The sequence below is a fragment of the Euprymna scolopes genome, chromosome 27 (assembly GCF_053919585.1).
Source record: "Euprymna scolopes isolate OS-2025 chromosome 27, ASM5391958v1, whole genome shotgun sequence".
NCBI lineage: Eukaryota > Metazoa > Mollusca > Cephalopoda > Sepiida > Sepiolidae > Euprymna > Euprymna scolopes.
The window spans coordinates 68,532,245-68,548,241 of record NC_136508.1 but is presented as its reverse complement, the minus strand read 5'-3'; the positions used below and the strand labels follow the sequence as shown (position 1 = coordinate 68,548,241).

At 35.2% G+C, this 15,997-nt stretch overlaps 1 protein-coding gene and 1 pseudogene across 5 annotated transcripts in view; both read left to right on the top strand.

Annotated features, from left to right (window-relative positions):
* Positions 1 to 6,500, top strand: part of LOC145248896 (protein Aster-B-like) — a 465,755-nt gene extending 459,255 nt beyond the window's left edge. For all 5 annotated transcript variants that reach the window (XM_080110668.1, XM_080110669.1, XM_080110667.1 and 2 more), the window contains 2 exons: positions 2,729 to 2,849; positions 6,404 to 6,500. In XM_080110668.1, the coding sequence (XP_079966794.1) occupies positions 2,729 to 2,849; positions 6,404 to 6,463 (181 nt within the window). In that variant the 3' untranslated portion in view covers positions 6,464 to 6,500. The remainder of the gene's footprint in view (positions 1 to 2,728; positions 2,850 to 6,403) is intronic.
* A 9,103-nt stretch (positions 6,501 to 15,603) lies between these two features.
* LOC145249240 (U2 spliceosomal RNA) lies at positions 15,604 to 15,750 on the top strand (annotated as a pseudogene).
* The last annotated feature ends 247 nt before the right edge of the window (positions 15,751 to 15,997 follow it).

The window sequence follows — 15,997 nt, the reverse complement described above, 5'->3', positions numbered from 1 at the left end:
CAGATGCTGCAAGCAGGGACCCTATGTGGGGGCGACCCCACAGATAAGACCTTGGTCAATGTAGGGGCAACCCTTCATACCAATTGTCACTATCCAGCTCCCCTACTCCCCGGGGAGTTGGTCCCCATTTCCCCTTCACTCCTCACTTTAAAAATCGGCCTTGTGCCTAATTTGCCCAGTGGGGGAGCAAATAAATACCTCAAAGTGTAGTATCTGTTCTTCAGATGCTGCACTTCAATTTCTTGTTCTCTATCAGTGGAGGAGAAATCTTTCAAGACTGATACAATTTTTATTTTTGTTCCTTTTCTCCACATTAAAAAACGACCCTGGTGTCTAACTCTGTCCCGTGGGGAGGCATTGTAAATAGGGACTACAGAGGAGCCCAATCCTAACTTACTATGCTATGAATGGGAAAAGCAATTTACCTCTTGGTGTGTGGTTTTTTTTTTTTTTTTTTTCGACACCAGTCAGTGTCATACCAAGGCATCCATGTCATACACCACTTTCTGGTCAGCCACATAATCATAAGCTTAGAGGTAGACATTTTTTGTCAGGAAACTCCTTCCTTCCCTATTGGGTTCTTGAACAACTTTTTGTCTAACCTGTTTTTTTGGAGTCCAGGAGATTGGTGGAGTCTTTTTCAGATTTAGTTTGCCTATGTCTATTTGTCTATGTTCCTCTTGTTTATATTATTAGAATTAACTTCTTACATCAAGTGGCTTCATACATTGTCTGGAGCGACTACCATAAAAACTTTTTAAACATGCATAAGATGTACAGTAAACAATTTTGAGCAATAGAGGAAAAGTCACCTACTCTGTCTGCATAGTTTCTCCATGGAACAAACTTCCAAAGGATATCCTACTACAAGAGAACTGTTTTGAGGATATACATATTAGTGTTGGGATGATTATAAAGATCGGGAAAATCAGAACCTTTGGTAGTGTTGGAATCGGAAAAATTTGTGCTTATTTTCTGATGTCCAGAACGATTCCTTTCATTATCTTTCCTTATTTGATTTTGTTTAAAAGAAAATCTTCCACTGCTGGTAGTAATAATAAAATCAATAAATATATATTGATTTTAAACTTGCAGTAAAGCAAAAATCTATAGATCGTCCCTCACAAGTGTATTTTTACGTTTAAGAAAATATCTGCACATTTAACATGTGTTTTTACTGTAATTGAAGAAAAATAACTCTATAATTGAATACTTAGAGATTTATAAAGAATCAGAATTGGTAATTGTATCGAAATCTGAAAAAAATATTGGAATCGTCCCATCACTAATATATATATATATATATATATATATATATATATACAGTAGCATCAAAAACTAAGAGACAAAATTTTAAAGCTAATATTTGTTAGAAATAATAAGTGTGAAAAGCTGAAATTTTGACGACTGGTAGTCGTTATCATCCAAAATTAAAATTTGAATCATTTGCAAAGGATAGAAAAAGAATTATAACAATTATTTATTTTCAAAATAGAAACGTCCAAAAGTAAGGGATAAAATTGAGAAAAACAATGTAAACAGCCAAAAAACAATAAAAATACACGTACAATCAATATTTAGTAAATGAGCCATCAATGAAAGCTGCACATCTTCGACTTGTGGCAGTTACAGCTCCAGAATCATGACACATAGTTCTTTAACATGCTTTTAATAATAGACTTTGTTAACTATACCACTGCATTTGTTTTGATTATTACTAGTCTGCAAAGCTACAGCACTGACAATGAGGGATTCCAAATTTACACTGCTATAAAATATATTTATTTATACTTCTTTAAATAGGTATATATATATATATATATATATATATATATATATATATATATAGACTCCTATAAATTTGTTTTTTGTTTTTTTGTATTAATATTCATATTAAAAACCTTGTTTTCTATATATTTAAAAAGAAAATACAACTTATATGTAGGGTCGTGGAATTGCAGTCACTAGCAAAAGATCTAGCTAATTTGCATATTCTTTTAAACATTAATTTTAATTAATTCCTTATTAATTTTTTTCAGTTTTCTTGTTCTTTTTAGCTAACTATTACATGTAGTTATATTCATGCAGATATTCTACATGATTTATACTTGCGTAATATTTGCATAAAAAGCTTATAGTAAACACAAACCTCTTTCTATATATATTTATGTATGTGTCTATATTTGTTTAAAAAATTTTGCCTACTAAACTCCTCTGTCAGTTTTTGGTTTGCAGATATGAAACTTAATATATAGGGTATTTGAACCCATGTGAAACTTTATATTTGGGTTTTAGTTCAGGAAAATCAGTGCAAAAGTGAAAATTAAAAAAAAAAATGAATTTGCCAGGTGAAGGTCAAATGATGGCAATACACATATGCATGTGTAATGTAATAGCTATTGGTTCATGTGTTAATCTTTAGACTTGCAGCAAACATGTCTTCATAGATCAGGCATTAATGTCAAAGGAAAAGGTAAATCATAAGCTAAACGTTTTGGTTTTGATTCTTGGTAGTGGCACATGAGTCATATTTTTAAAACTTTTTAAATCATTACTATATATTGCGTCCAATATAATATAATAAATACAAAATCTGCATTAACCAAAATATCATATTTAAACATATTTTACGACTGGGCAATGCTGGGCAGCTTGCTAGTATATATACATATGTATACATTTTTATTATCTAAGAAATGAAAAAATTGTCATTGTTTTTGTTTTGTAGTAAATATCCTCAAAATCAAGAGGAGTGGGCTGAGTTATTAAAACAACAACAAGTTTTACATGAAAGTGAATTAGATCGATGGCGAGAAATCCTTTCAGCAGCGGTGATTCTAGTCGATCAGGTATGTTTACTTTTTTTTTCTTTTTTTTTTTTCTGAAAATCCTCAATAGCAATCATCAATTTTGGACATATTTTTTTTGTGTGTGATCCAAATTGAATAGCAATTGTCTGATATAAGGAGAAACTCCACACTGATCAAAGCTGATTGCTTTCGGACGTTTGTTATGTGGGAGAGAGGCAAGAACCGAAATTATATATACATTTTTTTTTTTTTTTTTTTTTTTTTTTTAAATCGGAATTATTTATACATCTACTCAGTCAAATAGTTTTTGTACTTTTACAAATCTACTCTTTAAGTCTAGGCTTACAATTAACTTTTATTAAACAACCCATTTTGCAGAATGATTAGAATGCTCACTAATGGGACAGGAGATTGGGGTTGGTTTTCCCCACAACATCTTGGGGAAACAAAAAAAAAAATCCTGCCCCGCAGTAAATAAAATACTGCCCCGCAGTCAAAGTTGACCTCATTAAGTATGGGCACCTACCAAGTTTTAATACTTAAATAAATTTCCATTACTATTTCATGGTGGCTCAGTGGTTAACGTCACATTTTTTTTTTCACACTTTAATTTCCAACTTCAACTCAAGGGTTCTGGTTCGATCTTTCATACTTACCTACCAAAACTTTTTTTTTTATTTTAACCCCCCCCCCCCCGACACAAACACCCAGGTGTTTTGATTTACCTAAAACCACACACACCTCGAAACACCCGCCCCCCCCCCGCTAGTCTATCTTCTATATATATAAAAGCCAAACGTCTGTGTGTATGTATGTATGTTTGTTTGTAACGCTAAAACTTTTGAAAGACGGAACCAAACTTGACAAATTTGGTATCATATCGGAGCCCCATCACCCGGATGACAAATATCGAAATTTCATGTCAAACGGACCACTAGAAGTTGGTCAACTGATCAGTTATCTTCGAGGGGGGGGCCCCAAAAAAACCTGTCATTATCTATATATATAAAAGACAAATGTTTGTTTGTAACGCTAAAACTTGAGATGAAAGATTCCTCTCCCCTAAGAATAAAACATATGTTCAATATCTGCTTTTGTTTTTTCATTGTTTATACGGTCCCGAGCAACGCCGGGTAGCCCTGCTAGTATATATATAAAAGGCAAAATGTGTGTGACCATTTCGTGTATGTCTTCAAAAGGCTTTTCTCGCACACGCTCTCGGGGTCGTTACTATCGCTTAAAACTGTTTATATAGGTCCTATATCATAATATCTAGGATTTGGGAACGCGGGTCGTCTCTAGATTTATTTACGTCGACTTTTATGAGATTCGCGCTATTTCGCTCTGTCCCCTGTTTGTCCTGCATTTTAGTATAAATACAATGAAATTAAATTAAAACGTTGCGTTCTTGGCTTTCGCGCTGCTTTCCCCCCGTCCCACCATCATCTAGGGGGAAGTGAAAACTAAAAATAACGATCCTGCGATGACCTCATTTAGCGTCTTCCTGTCAATCAAACCTCTTTTACTAGCTTTATAAGCCTTAACTTAACACGCTAATCAATTACTTTCACTCGTGGTCGAGACCGTTAAGTAGTTGGCATTAGTTTCCACCTCTGCGTCAAGGTTTCCGGGTTCAATCCCTCTTCCCGACCAAAACTATTCTTTTTTTCTTTTACACCTTTAACACCCGGGCAACGTTTTTTTTTTTTTTTATTACTTCGCTTATTCCTTAGTTTACCCCTCCCCCATACACAGGTTTTTGTGTGCCATTTTTTTTCCGTTTTGGTTTTTTTTTTTTTACATCGTCTTTTTTATAATATTTAAGCAGGGTTATTAATTCCCCCCCCCCATACACACACCTATAAACACCCGGGCAACGCCAGGTACCCCCCCTAGTAATATATAAAGGAGAAACTTAGTTTGCTCAAAACGTTACTAGTAAACAAATATCTGGGTATTTATGAAGGATGATAGCAATGACAGAAAAAAAAAATGCTGAAAGAAAGTATGAACAAAAACAATCAATCGAAGACAGTTTTTAGGTTACAAATCTTCACAAAATCTATTCATTTTTCAAAAGATCTTTGACATATTAAATAAGTAAATATAAGACTTACTGCGAAATATTAATAAAAAATATCCAGAATATGGTATAAAATCTTTGTTAATTTTAAGAGTAAACCTCCCCTTTTCAAAGAGGATGTATATAAAATAAAAAAAAAAGAGGAAAGTTCCCCATGCAAAGTTTGCTGCAATTCAATCTTCTATGATACTTGTAAGCATTGTGTACACAGGGAGTGTAGTCGAATTGCTGGTAGGTTAAGGGAGAATTACCAGTTTGCGTGCAAAAAGTAATTGAAGTAAGTTGTATCTATTTGTACAATACCCATGCATATCTCTATGAAATGTTTGCCCTGGCAATTCATGCATTTCAGTTGCATTTGGTGAGTTTTGGTGTTGAGGAAGTCAACATTGATTTTTTTTTTTTAAATATGTTGTTTTAAGCAAAAACAATATTACGTATTTAATTGTCAAAAAATAGTAATATATCTGAAAATTCATTGAGTAGAAAGTTATTTATAAGTTAAAATTAATTTTTATGGAAAATTGGGTAAAAAATTGAGCTTTTCTTAAATTTTATAAAGTAGATATACAGGGGACATAACTCAGAACGTGTATTTTAGCAATATTTGTAGCCTAGAGCAATAGACTTTTTCTTTTACTAAAAACACAATAGCAATTGTTCTACTCGATGAATTTTTGTGATTTTTGGATATATTACTATTTTCGACATAACAATTAAGTAATATTGTTTTTAAACAACTCATCAAACCTGTGCCGCAAAGGCAGAAAAGAAAGTGAAAGAAAATCTGATGTCTTAGCCGATATCTCCATGATGCAACCAGAAGTCAAAAGCGTTGAAATTAACCAAAGTCAATCCAACGGTCACGATGATTTGCTATAATGTCAGTGAAAAAAATCGACCCCCTCCTTGTACAAAATGGCCGAATTTAGGGTGAAGGAATTAATGTTTTTGGCCAATTGTCGTCCGAGATGTCGAGCTTCAAAATGATACCGATCTTGTCAGGATCTGACATTTAACAAGAATCGATCTGTTGACTCTATCTAAATAAGCAGAGAGTTTTAACATGGACACTTTTGTTAGCAACTACTTCTCTTATTTTCATCTCTTTTTAATGTGTTCTGTTGTATTATGTTTCTGTTAGATTTGTCTTTGATAATTTCTTATCTAGCAGAAATCTGGTGTGAATTTGGAAATATAACTTTTTCATTGCTTTGAGAGACTTAACGTGGACTCGTTGTTAGTAATTACTTTTCTGTGAAAAACGAATATACAAATGTGATCATCATCTGTTTGAGAAAGGGTCTCTACCAAACTCAATGTTTGTTCTACAGATTTGAAACTTGATATATATGGGCTTTGGGCCTGTGGAACAAATTCAATTTGTGCGGGTGCGATCGAGATGTTAAATTCCACCATGAATGATACTAAGAAATGTTTTTATATTTTGGTATTCATTTAAATTGGATAGCTGTATGAATTGACGACTGATTTTCTCTTTGTTTTGCAGGTAAAATTATCATTATCCGAATTACAAGACACATTACAACGGAGACAGCAAACAAGTTGATAGATTCTCAGGATGCAGCAGAAAAAAAAAATAAAAACATTTACCTGCATGTCAGGGAAGAGGGGGGGGGGGAGTAAAAAGGCTCAACAAAGCAAACGAAGAAACAAACCCCAGACACTTAGATCAAAAAAATTGTGCGACTCTGCTGCCTTTTTTTTTTTTTTTTTTTCTTCATTTATATCCTCTTCAAATGGAACTGTCTACTCTCTTACTTACTAGGGGGAGGGGCGAGAGGTTGGCATAAGTTTCAACTTTTCTTGGAGAGAAAGGATGGAAGATCGGTTTGGGAGGGAGGGGGGGTTGTTTATTGTTACATGTAAGACACATTCTGAATAGCATCATAAGAGGAACAAAGACAGATTCTGTTTGTGAGAGGGTCTCAAAGCCTTCATCATTTCCATTGGTTCATGATCCCCTATTGGCCAATTATTGTTCACATTTAAAGACAAAGCCAGTATTGTTCTATCGATAATAATTTCTTTAATACTTCACCACAATTTTCTCTGTTTCTGAGGAAACTCTAGTTTTACGAATTTTATTCTATTTCAAGGTAGTGTTTTAGCACTAAAGAGTTTGTTTGTTTTTTTTTTTGTTTTTTTCAAACAAAGTAAATCATTTGTTGCATTCACTTAAAACTTTTAATTAATGATATTTTCAACGATATGATATCTTCAGCAATGATATATCTTCCACGATATAATACAATGTCCTTTTAAAAGTGTTTTGTTTTGATTAGAAAAACAAAAAAAGATTTTATTCCCATTTTTTAATAGAAATTATAACAAATACAATAATAATACATTATTATTATTATTATTATAGTCATTACTACACCAATTCTTAATTTTAACTAGTTGTGCCATATCTACTTCTGCTGCTGACTCCCTCCCCAGATATAATAAAAATAAAAACACTGAACATCTTTTCTGTTATAACTCCATGTCCAAGCCACCTTCATGAATAAAATAAAACTTTCTTTTTTAACTTATTTAAAGATTGGCCGGTTACTTTTTTTTTTTTTTTTACTTGTTAAAGTTAAGCAAACAATTCATATCAGAGACAACATTTAATCGATCCGTTTTCTATGGACTTCTTTCTTTCCTCTGAATAAACTCTTTATCATTTCTTGTATTTTTCTTCCACCTCCTCCTCAACAAAAACACACTTTGTTTAACCTGATATAAATATTGTATGGAAGACAATTTATATATATATGCATATATATAAATAAACGGATTTCTAATCATTTTCCACTCTAAGGGAGGAGGAGAGAAGAATATATAAATGGAAATTCTCACGTTAGCCAAGAAGGTAAAAAATATTTTTAAAAAATGTTGAGTTTCTCAGGAAGAATCTTGTCTTAGTTTGATTAAGATAATTAGAAGATAACATTGGAGAGAGAGAAAGAGGGACAAAGTAAGAGAACAAATCTCACATTATTACATCTGGAGGTCTTCCATTGCAAATGTGCGCATCTGGAGGTCTTCCATTGCAAATGTGTGCATCTGGAGGTCTTCCGTTGCAAATGTGCGCATCTGGAGGTCTTCCGTTGCAAATGTGCGCATCTGGAGGTCTTCCGTTGCAAATGTGCGCATCTGGAGGTCTTCCGTTGCAAATGTGCGCATCTGGAGGTCTTCCGTTGCAAATGTGCGCATCTGGAGGTCTTCCGTTGCAAATGTGCGCATCTGGAGGTCTTCTGTTGCACATGTGCACATCTGGAGATGCACTGCGCACTGTTGTACATGTGCGCATCTGACGATGCACTGTTGCACATGTGTGCATCTGGAGATCGATCGTTGCACATGTTCACATCTTGAGATCTGCTGTTGTACATGTGCACATTTGGAGATCTGCTATTGCACATGTGCACATCATGAGATCCATTGTTGCACGTGTGCGCATCTGGAGATCCATTGTTGCACATGTGCACATCTGGAGGTCTTCCATTTCAAATGTGCATATCTAGACTCCTAAAATATATAATAAGCAACTACTATGCAGTTGTTTTACTATATTAAAAACCAAAAAACATTTATAAAAGCAAAATTAAAAAAAAAAAATTAGAATGTTATAAATACTTGAACATGTTTTCCTCTTGGCCTGGTGTTAAAAAAAAAAAAAATTCTGACTTGAATCAGAAAGTCTGTAAAGAGTTAAATATTAAAAAAAATACTACAACTCATTATTTTTAAAATGCAGCAGACATTTTTTTTTCACCCAACAAACATGGGCTGTTAGGATTCATAAAAAAAAAAAATGAAACTTCCCCACCTGTTGTTGTTATATTTCGAGTCTCTGAAAAAAAAAAAAATAAAATTAGCAACAATGTACTTATGTGCAGATCGTTTTTATTTTCTTTTTAATCTCCTTCCCACTCAAAATTCGATCGTGACGAAAATGTCGTTTTATGTAAAATAATTTTAAAATGGAAAGGGCAAGTCTGTTAGCGAAATGAGAAGGATTGTACAAGAATGAAGTTCTAACCTTTTTTTTTTTTTTTCCAAGTTTGGGCTTTCAAATGAATCCTAGAGATTCAACGCAATGTGATTTTTTTCTAAGTGAATGAATTACGATCACTAAGTTGTTAGTTGGACTAACGTGAAAGATTTTTTTTTTTTTTTTAAAGAACTCTATCAGGAGAATCGGAAAGTGAGCAGAATAATGATTCTTCTCTGCCCCCATCACAAAAACTCTTTTTTTAAATTTACAATATTGAAATAAAAAATCTGTATTATTAGTATTTTATATTGTGTTTTTTTTTATTATTATTTTATGTAATGATTGAGTACATCCGGGTTCTTCCTCACAAGAATATGATTGGCTGGTTAAGCCATAAATACTGACTGGTAAAGCTGCTTGAGAGAGATATTGAAAGCCTCCTGCTTAAGGATATAACAGCTCCGTCCGCGAACACCCATTTCAGTAAGGTGACTTACGAGAAGCCTCTCCTACCACTGATATCCATGACAAATAACACTCTGCCTGTGAATTCTTCCTTCAAACTCCTCAGTTTAACATTCACAGGCAATATGAACTGGAACAAATACATTGACGACATAACTGCTAAAAAGGTGAGTTCCTTCTGTTGTGCTAGAAGACTACTCACACCTGAGAGTATCTTATACTTCTACAAAGCTACCATTCACTCATGCATGGAGTATTGCTGCCACATCTGGGCTGGTGCATCTACCACTTGTCTCTCTCTCTTGGATAGTGTCTAAAAAAGAGTCATCAATCTAATAATTCACTTTGCCAACTAAAGTCCAACCCCCGTCCTATCACTACAATTTTGCATCCCTGTGTCTGTTTTACAAGTATTTTAATGGAATGTGCTCTGATGTATCTCCTTAACACATTCTCACACACACATATATATATATATGTATGTAACCCTACAGGGCAGCTCGGATGCACAGGCTTGAGGTTGAGATGCAGTTGTAGCCGATACCTGTGGCGTCACCCATGTTTTCATCTAGTGGTCGAATTTGTCTCAGTCGCCGTCGTCCGCTCTCTGGTTCCACTTTTGAATCAGCTTCCAAACGGTCACCTGGGCTGTCTGAGAAATATATTGCATTCAACCACAGCGTTTTCAAATAAAGAAAAAAGTCAAAGCTTAATTGGCTTTTCTTAACATAGGATTGATTATTGCCTTCGACTTTACAAATGATAGTTACATGCTGGCCTAATCATGCAAGCACTGGGGGATGACAGTTTTCTTTCTTTTTGCCAAACACTTCGTTTTCTCTATCGTCAGTATGCGGGGGGAAAGATCAGCTGACAGAGACACGCGTATCAGGGAATGTGTCATCCAAGCGCATGGCAACAAAAGTCTATCACATCCTTTCCTCACCTCCTTTTATCAATATCAGCTAGCTGTAACCCCCCCCCCCACCTCTCTAAATATGCCCACAAGTGGCAGCCAACCAATCAGTGGTTGCGCCTTTGTTCGGAGGGAGGGCTTACCAAACCCTGACAACCTGGTCGCAGAAGAGAAAGAAAAGAAGATAATAAAAAGCGACCTTTACATTTATTGAAGCAAAAGAAAAAGGAAAGAAGTTTTCCTCTCTCATCTTCTCTCCACCCACCCCTCTCTCTCAACACATCAGTAAGGAAATAACGTCCCCTCGCCAGGAATACGAGCCGTGATGTCCAATTAATACAAAGGTTCTGCCATGCATGCCAGGCCAGGTGGTCTCCTCTTCAATCGCTCAGCAAACGACCTTCATCGGCAGTCTATCAACACACGAGCCCATCTATCAAATTTCAGAATTATTTTTATGACTTCACTCTGGCGTAGACACGTGTTTTAGTATCCATTCCAAGGGGGGGGGGTCATTTTGATTATCCATCAAGAAACAAACGTATTCTGTTTAAAACAACATCAAACCATCATCATTAGAGTCCAGCCGTGTGAATTCCCTTGAATTCATGTCAATGGAGCCACCCAGACTAAAAGCTGTTCTTTAATCAACTAGCAAGGTGTCCCAGCATCGCCCAGTCCCCATCGGGTCACACACACATATATATATATATATATTCTTCATAAATTTTGATTTTGGTTTCAATTTTAGCTGATGCACCCAAGTCATATAGATATATTTTTTTATTTTTGAAATCACAATTTTATAATATATAAGCATCAATAGAAAATTAACTCTATAATAATATATACAAAATCTGCATAAATGAAATATCACATTTAAGCATATTTTATGACCAGGCTATGTCGGGCGTCCCTGCTAGCTTAGATAAATACTTTGCAGTTTTAACAAAAGCTACAATATCAGCTTGTCTCCATTTATTTCATGAATGCCAACAATACATTACATATGAAGGAGTTCACTGTGGAATTTCCACAGGTCCTGCTAATTATCATTATTATCACTACTACTGTTATTGTTGTTGTTGTTTTTTTTTTCGTTTTTTTTCTTTGTTTTTTTTTTGTTTTTTGTTTTTTTTTCAATGGAAATCACTCCAGACAAGACCTGAATCCACTTGATGTAAAGATGATGATTGCAAAGACAGGAGATACCTATCTAACCTTAGTTTTGAAAAGACCAAAGATATAATTAGTAGGAAGAAATCAGTTTGCAGGGAGAGAGTTCCACAAGCCAGTAGTTCTTGGAAAGGACAATGAGATATCAAAACAGCAAATTAATGGAGACCACGAGACGAATGAATCAAACGAGCTGGAACAAAGAAAGCAGGCAATAGATCGGATAATTCTGGAGAACATCTATTCATAATAATATTTATAAGGATGTCTTAGACTAGCAACATCACTTGTGTGAGCGGTTGCAGTGAAGAAGAAAGGGTGGAGCCAATAAAATGGCAGATATATTTCTGCATTTTACCAAGAACCTTCAGATGAAAGAGATTCACCAGCCCAAATATGACAATATATTATCCTTGTTATTATAGGTTTATAGGTAAAGAATCATATATAGAGATGACAATATATGATCCTTGTTATTATAGGTTTGTGATAGTACTTTAACGGTGAATGCTCTGACGAACTGCAAGCACTTGTGCCCCCTCGACGTAAATACTCCTGACAAGCAGCAAAATCCCACCCCTTCACAGTAGAGATCCCTAGATGTAAGAGAGCCTTTTACTCCAGTAGTTTCTTCCCCAGAACCGCTAGACTTTGGAATTCCCTTCCGGGTTCCTGCTTCCTCAACTGTACTGACCTGCAGAAGTTCAAGTGTAACGTGAACCGACATCTTGCTGCCCAACTCCCTACACAGTAGTCCTGATGCTTATGTACCTGATAGTAGCCCCCTACAACAAAGTGGCAATGTGCCTTGTTTGGGGTGAAAATCCAATAAAAAAAAAAAAAATTTTTTTTTTAAAGTACAATGTAAGGATATTAGCACCAGGTGAATTGAAAAGCGAGATGCTAACACATAGACAATATGTGACATAAAAATTTTCGTTCACTCAACACTGAGAAGAAACTAGTAATGCATGTAGTAGTTATAAAATTTATAAAATATTTTGTTTAATTTCAATGGGTAGCTAATCTGTATAAGTCCTGGAGATGAAAAAAGTTTTTGGTGGGTAGCTGATCTGTATAAATCTAGAACTTAAAAATTTGAAGACAAAGAGCAAAGATCTTTCTTGTGTGGACACAAAAGAATTTATGTGCTGGAATTCTAAAGGATTCAATATTTTTATAAAGCAATTCTGGTTTCTGATTAGCTTCTAGCAGAATATGGCTCCATTTGATTGATCAGTTCCTATTGCTAGCGTCTATAAGTAGAACCTTCCAATTTTCTTTAACCATGCCCTCTCATTATTTATAATGTTGGAGGATAAGTTTCCTTGCTGCTTTGGTTGCTTGGAGACTTGGATAGAAAGTACCAGTCTAGAATCTGTTCTTGACGATCAACCCGACAGGTGGGGAGCCAGGAACTAGCCCAGTACCCATTGGACTGAGGTACACCACCTAGGTATTACCTAGGAGATACACCCTTCCAGACCTTGTCATCCAGCTTTCAGTTGGAGCAAGTTTATCGCTTGTTGCCTGAGGCGTCCCTACTGTGGAATGCCGATGGAGATGACCAGGTAATTTTTGCTAGGCCAGAGTACCTCTCCTTTAGGGGCGCTGGTTGGACATCCTCACTTTCTGACCTTGTGTCACATCGTGCTGAGCTGGGCAGCATGTAAATAACTACTCTCTCATAATATCAAAAATATTGCAACAAAATATATACCCAATAACTGGAAATAATTGTCTTTTTACCAAAGAATAATAAACTGAACTGTAAGAGGATTCTGTAGTTGGCTTAAAGCATTGTGTGTAGTGTATAAACAAGTTTAAAGTTTATAAGACTGTAACCATGCAATGTAAGGATATAGGCAGCAAGTGAATGGAAAGATTGTCTTAATGAGAAACGAGATTACGGAACAAAGAGACAATATGTAATGTAACGATTTTATTTTTACTTACTGTTTTATTTTCAATCAATAGTGTGCTATATGGTGTTTTTTTTCTGATATTTTGAGACTAAGCACCTCCTTTTCAAAGTAAATTTAAGTAAAGTTGTTATTGAACGTTATCATTTTAGCCAGCCACGTCTTTAGAATGCCTTGTTTGCAATTTATCACTGTGTGTTATATGGTGGCCAAGTTTTTCTATTTCGAGATAAAACCTCTTTTTCAAATTATTGCATAATAAATCCACATGTGCACTGTGCCGTTGGCTGGATATAACATATCGCTGCAGTGATGAAAGTGGTTATATATATTTTTATTTTCAATGCAATTTGAATTTTTTATTTATTTGGTGCTTGTTCAATTTTATTTCTATCTTATTTGTTCTTATTTTTTATATAATTGAAAAGTCTATACTTAAATGTTGCTATTTACTTGCTTCCCCACGAGAGCAGAGTTCGACATAAGGTCAGTTTTTAATGTGGCGAAAATCCGGCTCCCCAAAAAGGGGCACTCTGGATAGGAACAAAAATTTAAATTGCCTCAGTCTAGAAGGACTTCTCCTCCACTGATCAAGGTCAGAAAAGGTAAAGTGCAGTATCAGAACAGATACTGCACTTTGCTCCTTGTATATTCACACTATGCTATGAGCATGCATGTGTGCATTTCCTGCAACAGTCGTTGTGCTGGTCCAGAGTTTTCAATTCAAGCAGTGTTACAACAAAGGAATTCTCCTTTTGAAACAGACTTGTCCTGCCTTGATAGAGTTCAAAATAGACTTTGTAGCCTCGTAGGAGATGTCCTTTTCTCCTCCTTGCAACCTCTATCTCACAGAAGAGATGTTGCGAGTTTGTCTCTGATGTATCGTTATTTTCATGGAAAGTGTTCGACTGAGCTTCAATCTATGGTCCCCCCTCGCCAAACTTTCACAAGAAACACTCGTCTAGCTGTGAACACTATCAATAATTCCCCCCACTCTTTATCTGTGCCTAAACCTAAACGTAGATTCCATGAACAAAGCTTCTTTCTTAGAACTGCACGCCTGTGGAATCGTCTTCCGTTTTCCTGCTTTCCGGCTGACTACAATATGGTTGTCTTCAAGTCTAACGTAAATAAGTTCTTGATGAGCCGTTCCATATAAGTTATCAAATTTTCATTACTAATGATTACTATATTGTCCAATTTCTACTGTACACTCTTTAACCCTTATCCTTGAGTGGCCTCTTGGCCTTGATAATGTGGTGTTGCCTATGTAAAAAAAAAAAAAAAAAAAAAAAACATAACTCCAATTGAGAAACAATTAAGAGGTTTATTTTTCCTAGAAAATTAAAATGGTACTATTTTTTTTTTTTTTAGGTTGACTTGCAAAATGAGATTTTTGCCTGACCAAATCAGAATATAATTCCAATCATACAATCCTTTAGCTAAGAACCCCAAGGGCTAACATTACCCAGAAAGGACAACAACACAATTAACTGCCAGCCCCCAGAAGAAAAAAAACTGCCTGTACCCTACTTAGAGGGTCTGGCTCTCACTGCCTACCTTTTCCATCTAGAATTTTTTCACTCCTAACTAAAAATCTTAGATTCTAGTCTTGGTCACTATTCGACCACCCAGAAGGTGACTACTCGAAAAATCCTCTAGAGGTAATAGTTTGACAATTTTCATTTAAAGGGCTTACTTGCAGACAATCTTTTCTTAAGGGAGTTCTTCTCACTCTGTACTCTGTTTAATGAGATACTTAATTCTCTTTAAAAAAAAAAAAAAAGTTGTCGAAGTGTAGTATCATTTGCTCCTAGCTGAAACGCTAATGTTATTTTTGGAAGAACAAATTCCCTAAATTGATGCACCCTGGATTGATATATTTATTTAAAAACAAAACAAAAAAAGAAAAACTTCCATTCATTTAAATGTATTTTGCTTGAAAATGTTTTCATTGCTTACATTAAAAACTTACTTTGTATTTGGTTTAAATAGTTTTATTAAAATATATTAAAAAAAAATATGCACTCCTTAATTATAATCAGAGATATTTTCAATTCTCTTATGTACCTCATCTCTTTTATATCATGGCTGAACGTCTATCACCTGCAACATCTGTCATTCGAATATGCATCACAGGTGTCCAATTGAGCTTCAGTCTATGCCCCCCCCCCTGTAAAACATTCTCAAGGGACACTCGTCTAGCTACAACCACTGTCAGCAATGATACTTGGCCTTTTGGCTAAGTTCAAAGTGTAGTATCTGTTCCGGCAGATGCTGCACTTAAGATAATTTGTACCAGTCAATGGAGGGGAAACCCTCTATACTGGGACAATTATTATTTTTGGTAACCAGAGTGCCCCCTTTTTGCCTACTTTTAGGGGAGCTGGTTTTTACCTCACATTAAAAACGGCCTTGTGCCTAATTTGCTCAGTGGGGGAGCAAATAAATACCATCTGTTCCGGCAGATGCTGCACTTAAGATAATTTGTACCAGTCAATGGAGGGGAAACCCTCTATACTGGGACAATTATTATTTTTGGTAACCAGAGTGCCCCCTTTTTGCCTACTTTTAGGGGAGCTGGTTTTTACCTCACATTAAAAACGGCCTTGTGCC